At 40.9% G+C, this 7,500-nt stretch overlaps 1 protein-coding gene across 1 annotated transcript in view; it reads left to right on the top strand.

Moving 5' to 3' along the window:
• Positions 1 to 5,613: 5,613 nt before the first annotated feature.
• The window catches only part of LOC137990487 (steroid 17-alpha-hydroxylase/17,20 lyase-like), a 3,068-nt gene continuing 1,181 nt past the window's right edge, over positions 5,614 to 7,500 (top strand). Inside the window, exon 1 of the mRNA XM_068835690.1 lies at positions 5,614 to 7,500. This exon is cut by the window's right edge and continues 1,181 nt beyond it. Within this exon, the coding sequence (XP_068691791.1) occupies positions 5,682 to 7,244 (1,563 nt within the window). The 5' untranslated portion in view covers positions 5,614 to 5,681 and the 3' untranslated portion in view covers positions 7,245 to 7,500.

Below are 7,500 nucleotides of genomic sequence, written 5' to 3'. Positions count from 1 at the left end.
TGGATGGTTTTCGCCTTCGTCCGCCATTTTTTTTTCCGCTTTTCGCGGTTTACTCGACAGAAATGTGATACTTTTCGCGGGAAAAAGCCGTTCTTAAAATAAATCTACTCGGGAAAGGGTTGACTCAAGGAATTAGTGTAAATCATTACAGTGCCATGGTAGATGTCTTTGCTAAACACCCCCAAAGAAGACATGTAGTTCGGTATAACATTAAACCCAGAAAGATTGAATAAAATAAAAGGAAATCAAGAAACATTGGCCTCAAGGCTGACATGGTGATCATTTTCAAAATCCCTTACAACGTTTTTGCCATCATAAGCTTAAGCGTGTTCTCGGCAAGAAAGGTGCGAATTCAACACAAAGATCACAATCGTTGATGCTTGTCCAAATTTACGTGGCTTGCACAGCACGGAAAAAGCGAAATTCTGGGTAACAATTGTGACATATGTTTGCTTTTTGGATGGGGAGATTTATGTTAGTAACCAAAAGTCATTCATGTTTAGGTGCTCTTTAACACACTTCGAGGAAGAATGCGAAGGATTATCATACAAGTCTTCCCTCAAATTGTCGTGGTAGCACAGGCGCCCTAAGCTCAGTATGAGGGAATATAAGGATTTGTATGGGAAGACAAGACCTGAGACCTGAGAAGATAATTTTACGAAAAAATTCTCGATTAAAAAGCCTAACCTTATTGCCATTGTGGATCGTTTCCTTCCTGTGAGGTTTTTTTCCAGATTCGACGCGAATTTATTCGACGAGGTCCTCGATTGTCAACGGTCATAATACAAAAGGTATTTTATAATGACCGTTGACAACCGGCAGGTACAAAACACAGGTCACAGGTCATTGTTTTACCACTACAGAAAGTATTTATGAATGTTTAGGATACTGTCTGTATTGGTAAAACAATGACCAGTGACCTTTGACTTGTGTTTTGTACCTGCCGGTTGACAACCGAGAAACTGATAATGGCTCAATTCGCGTCGAATCTGAAAAAAAGAAACCTCACAGAAAGGAAGCGACCCACAATGGCAATAAGGTTAGGCTTTTAAATTGAGAACTTTTTCGTAAAATTATCCTCTCAGATCTCAGGTCTTGTATTCCCATACAAATCCTTATATTTCCCCACACTGGCCTTGGGGTCCCTGTGGTGGTAGTGCACTGTAAGTGCACTACACTCTTATGTTACTGGGTTGTAAGTCCGTAGTGGCAATAGGCGTGCAGCGCGTGCATAAATCACAAAATAAACAGGTCTGTTGGAAGAGTGCTTGAGTTTCAACAAATGAGCCCCAAAATCAGCAGGAATTTGTGACGCTGATGAATAATAAAGCAGATGCTATTTCCAAAATGATGGAATTACCTGGTGATAAATAACCTCGTCTAGGAGAGTGAATTTTTTACTTTACAGAAACAATGGTCAACCTCAAGAGTTAAGCGATTGTAATCTTTGTGTTGAATTAGCACATTTCTTGTCAAACTTTATAACTCTGACAGAAAAAACCAACCTAAAAAAACCCCGGTATCTTGCCATCATTTTGACACAGATGTATCCTTTGTTTCGCATGTTGTTAGTAAACACACAAGGTAATTTGATCACGGCGGCAGCTAAATTCGACGTCACTTTCGATTCTGCAATTTACTTGTGCAGCCATGCCAAAAGTACAATAGAAAAATTGAACCCAGCAAAAATCTCCCAAAATGTTTTTAGCTGATGGTAACTTTATATTCGCGGTTCAAAATTTGTTGTTTTGATGTCGCAAGTTGTTGCTGATGGCAAATTACTTTATTCGCGATCGACACCTCCTGAAAACTTCCTTCTGGTCTTCCTAAAAGCTGTGTATCCAAATTTGTTTTGCATAAAGCAGGTTAACAAAATCTGTACCTTGCTTGGTTCGCATTTTTGAGCGTTAAAATAGACTTTTTGGTCCTATGTTAATGACAGCAAGTCGCCCATCCAGATACTAAGCTTAACTGCAGTGGACATTTGTCTTGGAAAGCTGTCACACGCTCAGAGTACAAGATTAGACTTGTGGTGAAGAAGTCGTAAGGGAACTTGAAAATGATCAACAAGTCAGCCTCGATTCTCTTTTATTTTCTTCTCTGTTTCTGGGTTTAGTATTTTACTAGTAACCACGTCTTCTCAGGAGGCTATTTGCCTATGACATCTACCATGGCACTATAATTTTATACGATACCAAAACAATATCTTTACTTTTAGAGCAATATATTACGCAAAGACAACTTGCATCACCTGGAAAACAAAACGCAGCTCAGTTGACAGTTATGCAATATAGCGCTGTGTTATTGCATTACCACACGTACGCAACGCGTGCCCATTTTTGCATTTTCTTTGCTAACTAACGATGCTGACAAACGGAAAGGAAACCTGCCTTACTCAAGCTCAGCCCATGTACCGTGGAGGTTAAAGAGTCAGATAGTGCTTTATCGGTTTTTGGGAAAACGAACACATCAACTGGCAAAATTTAAATGAAGTATTTGCCGACGTCGCCGTCTTAGATCTTAAGGTCCCTTTAACGCAGGCAGCCGGCTATCGCAAGCCTACTCTATTGTGACTACGAACGTAGAGTGTACTATATTCAATTTAACACACTCGAAAATGTGTTTTTTTCCAGGTTACCTATCCATCTCCAGCCCCCAAACGCTCCTTTTTTCTGACGCAATGTTCTGGCATTATACATGGAATAAAAAACCGACTTTCGAGCGTATTTGTCCAGGATAAAGCGTCATACACAGGAAGCGATGTCCAGGCAATCGTCAACGATCGCAGAATAAAGATACTTTTGACCGAGTAATGTTGTGCAAGTATTGCCGTGAGAATAGTGGTGTTCAACATAGCATTCCATTCGTGAATTACGAGTAATGGATACCACACTCATTTAAGAGCGTTGCAGTCAGTTATTAAGAAGGCCATTAGGATCAAAGTGCCAGCTCTAGCTAGCGGCTGGCTCCAGCCAGCGGCCAAAGTTGTTATTCGCGACACCGGCTCCACTCTCAATCACATGACACAGTTAATAAGACAAATTAAATTACCTAAACCGCATACTGTACTTGTAATTACTTTGACAAGCGATGGAGGCGGCCGGTTTTATTTGACCTTACCTTCTCAGTTGAAGTGGATGACATTTCTTATTCAAGTAGTGTTACCAGCTTATTCCAGTATTTATTATTTTATCTTGCTCCTTTGTGATATTAGTATTACTAATGTGATACATTAGGTTTTGATTGTGTAATATTGGCATTTGATTTATTTAAGGCTTTCAAAAAGTTGTCGTGGTTTTTAGACATCTGTTATTACTCTAGGATATTTTAAAATGCTTTTCTAAGGGTCTAAAATCTTACACAAAGCTCTTCCGTTGGAGTGCTCTCCAAAACCTGTTTTATCAAATGCGAACGAATTGTGGAGGCAGGTATCCTTTGTCAGTCTCTCTTTTTCTCTGTCTCACCACGCTCAACGTTTGGAACTGGGTTCAAAGCCGTGCAAAGAGCCTGCTCATTGGCTAACACAACTTTAATTTTACGAAAATACGACTTCAACTATCTTATTTTAGTGTTGTGACCTTGGGATTGATACAGCGGTCAAAACGATATCCGTGCGGTATTTGCAGATCTTGCTTTTCCTGTTTAGAAGTCTATTAACAACTTCGTAAAATCCTCCCATTGTCGCCGGGATTATGGAGTCTAAGAGCCACCTGAAATCTGCATTGGGCTGAGCTAAATCGTTTTCTAAACACTTAAAAGTTTCCGCGTTTCTGACTGAATTCTCAAACGCACAAGGTTCTAATAATACGCATTCCTTTTGACGTGGTGCATGAGGCCTCGTACGTTAGGGCTCTGGAGGCAATTGACGAACGTACCACTAATAATAGGCAGTCGGTCGAATGATTAAGAAAGAGTCAATTGTAGACACGTCTTTTCTTTCTACCGTCAAGGTCAAGGTTAAATTGATATTAATTAGCTGAAATGATAGTGGACTACTAAGGAGAACCCTGATGACTCAAGTCTACTTAGAAAAAATCAGGCGGGTAAACCGCTTTGTCAAGGGAAGGCAAACTCAATCTTAGTCCTTGGTTAGACCATTCGAAAGACGACTCAGGGCTTACTTGGGGTAGTAGTACCCATTCAATTTAATCAGATAAATTTTTCCGCAATTTGTGCAAAACAAAACAAAAGCAAAAAAAAAATAAACTGTGTTTGTGTTGACTTCAGTTAACTAGAGCTAAGTTGCTTCAGATCGACTTTACACAGGGACACCCAACGAGAATATGGTTAAAAACCACTTAAACGTAGTATTGTTATACGTATTTTAGTATTTAAACGGTAGATATAGTCATATTTTTATCCCCTAAAAATTTTCCATCTGTTCGGATTTTCTAGATGAAAGTCTAGCGATTCGAAAATCATAGGGATCAAAACTTACCTTTTCGAAAATTTCATCCAGAAAAAAGGCTGCCGAAAATTCTAGGCGACCTTTTTAGGGTAAAAATCCGTTTAAAATGGGCAATTATACCATTTTTCAGAAGTTCGAAAATCCTAGGACAGGCAGGCAAGCAAGAAATTTACAACAAATGTTCCAAAAATTCTAGATCTCAAATCGTCTTCCGAACAGATATTGTCCGAAAATTGACGTTGGGTGCCCCTGTTTATTTACAGCGTCAAGTGTGATTATCTCAGAGTTTCAATTTGCTTCGTCATTGTATTTAGTAAGAGGGAATTGTTAGCTGACCTTGGCTTTGCCAACCTAAGTGAGTTGTTAGGTATTCCTCACAGAGATTGTTACCCATGCGTTCTATTTTTTCTTTGATTTGCTTTTCTTTTGCTTTTCTGTTACAGTGTCACAGTACTTTGGCAATACCAGAGTTCCAACTTCAAAAACACTCTACGTTGAATCACGGCTGGACATTTGCCTCTAAAATTTATCCTCTGACGTCGTTGAATGAAAATACCGTAAGGTTGAAAGCTGCGGTCTTTTTTGACGATCGTTTACGCGTGACATATCAAATATGCCATCGGCGTTGTTGCCGATCGTAAGGAACGAAGGTCAGTGGGTGTGTTCAATGAGTCACGCCAGTTTCGTATTAGTCACCGTCTGCATGTCTACTTCTCCAAAGAGTACACCGCAAACTTGTTTCTTTCTTCTTTTCTGGATTTTTAGTATTGATGATAAAAAGCAAGTCCGTCATGGTAACCTCTGCAAAAACAAATCGATTTGTAGAAATATTTGTTTTGTTCCCCCACAAAAGGATACAATAAGATTATGTCATCTATTGACACAGACAGGATGGGGGTTGGAAAAGGGAGCGGGGAGGGAGTGATAGAGTAGAGTGGGTTCCAAAAGCCCTTCAGTTTTTTTTTAACGGGGAGGACTTCTTTTCGGTTCCACGTTTTAAGAAATATTGCTCTCTCTCTTCTAAGATTAGTTTGGCTAAAATTGTGCGATTTCGTGATCCAAACCTACTCGACTGAGAAAGGCTTTGCCTCTTTGTAAAACAAACGGATCCTGTCAAGTGTGACTTATTGCAGCGACCTTGACATTGGAATAATGCTCGTAAACAACCAAGGTTGCACAGTATAAATACCACCCCAAGAGCTCAACTGGAACAAAGCTACTACAAGCTAACAGAAAACCACGCTAACAAGCCTTTGTATATGAGGTAGTTGAAATGGAGCGTGTCATTTCCCCCGAAATTACGATGCTTTTTACAACCGTTTTGTGCTTTGCTTCTGTAACTATCCTGGTTCTCACCTTACTGCAATTGTCCAAGGTTCGGAGAAAAACTCCTCCCGGGCCGTTCGGTCTGCCAGTATTTGGAAACTTGTTTCAGCTCGGGGATTCTCCGCACATCGCTCTGTCAAAGATGGCCAAAGTCTATGGAAGCGTCTTCTCCATTCGCCTTGGTTGGAGGAGAGCAATCGTTTTGAACAGCCACGATGTCGTGAAAGAGGCCTTATCAAAAAGGGCTTGCCATTTCTCCTCCAGACCACCATTTCATAGTTTTCAAATAATCAGCAATGGAGGTCGGAGCCTTGCGTTTGGTGACTTTGGAACAGGGCATCAGAGAAAGAAAAAACTAGCAATGCGTGCTTTGTACGCTGTTTTCAGCAATGTGAGCCGTTTTGACGCTTTGGCACAAGAGGTTTCTGAGCGCCTATGCAGCTCTTTGACAAAAGCCGCAACGAGTGAAGCTCTCGACTTTTCAATGCAACTGAGAACTTTAGTCATTAACTTTGCATTTAGACTTACTTTTGGAGATAACTTAAAAAGAGACTTTACGCTGGCGTTGCAGAATATTTTGCGGAGAAAAACTGATTTTGTTGAGAATAGCCCTGCTATAAACTTGTTAGACATTTTCCCATGGCTTCATTTTGCTCTACACAAGCAGTGCAAGGCTTTAGAAGACTCTGTCAAAGAACTCATTAATTTTGTCAGAAGCGTTTACAGTTTGCATCGCCATGTAAATGTTGAGGAGGCAGGCGTCAATGTTGCTGCGACTCTGGATAGAGTCATCCAAGACGAAATGTTGGTCACAAAAGCGAACCCAAACGGTGGAATTAACATGGAGGAAGCAGAGGATGATCGCCTGGATGAAGAATCCATGATGACGTTGATAGCAGATGTTTTTGGTGCAGGAATTGATACAGTGTCTACCGCACTAACCTGGGCACTGCTTTTTATTCTCTCTAATCCTGGACTACAGCACGACTTGCAGGCAGAACTGAAGCGAGAGGTAGGAACAGAGCGATTGCCTACGCTTGCAGACCGTGCACGGTTGCCTCTGTTACAAGCCACAGTTCTAGAAACTTTGCGGAAGGCTACAGTCATTCCACTGGCAATACCACACTATGCCTCTGAAGACTCTAGCGTTGCTGGTTATTTTGTACCGAAAGGAACGCTTGTGTTGGCGAATCTATGGGCAGTTAATCACGATCCCAATTACTTTCATCGCCCAGACATGTTTGATCCATATCGTTTCCTTGATGAAAATGGTCAAGTTCTTGTTGCACAGCAGGCCTTCTCCCTTCCCTTTTCCACAGGTGGACGGCGCTGTCTCGGTGCAACCCTCGCAAAAGCTCAGCTCTTTATGTTTCTGGGGTGCATGCTGCAGCGCCTGAATTTTCAGCTTGCCACAAGCAAAGAAGAGCTATCCTTCGATGGAAACTATGGATTAACCCTTAGGCCTCGTCCTTTTAAGGTGTATGTTCGACCGAGAGAAATGAGGCAATAAGCAATGACTCACACTGGAATATCTCTCAAACTCTGATTGCTTTTTACTGATCATAATTTTGTTTCTGGTCATGGTATTTTTTAAAGCCAACAGTGTCGGAGTTTTTTTTCTTCAGTAGTAGACGGACGAGAACTGAGAATTCAAGGGCACCCAACAACCGGATGTTATAAAATTTTCTCGGAATTACCTAAATTGGTCTCGGCCACAACGCTTGAAGACCTCTTTTAGTGAGTTATTATCTGCCCTACAAAATATT

Source organism: Montipora foliosa, chromosome 2 (genome assembly GCF_036669935.1).
Source record: "Montipora foliosa isolate CH-2021 chromosome 2, ASM3666993v2, whole genome shotgun sequence".
In the NCBI taxonomy this organism is placed as follows: domain Eukaryota; kingdom Metazoa; phylum Cnidaria; class Anthozoa; order Scleractinia; family Acroporidae; genus Montipora; species Montipora foliosa.
The sequence above is the reverse complement of the archived record's forward strand: the minus strand, read 5'-3'. Positions and strand labels throughout refer to the sequence as shown.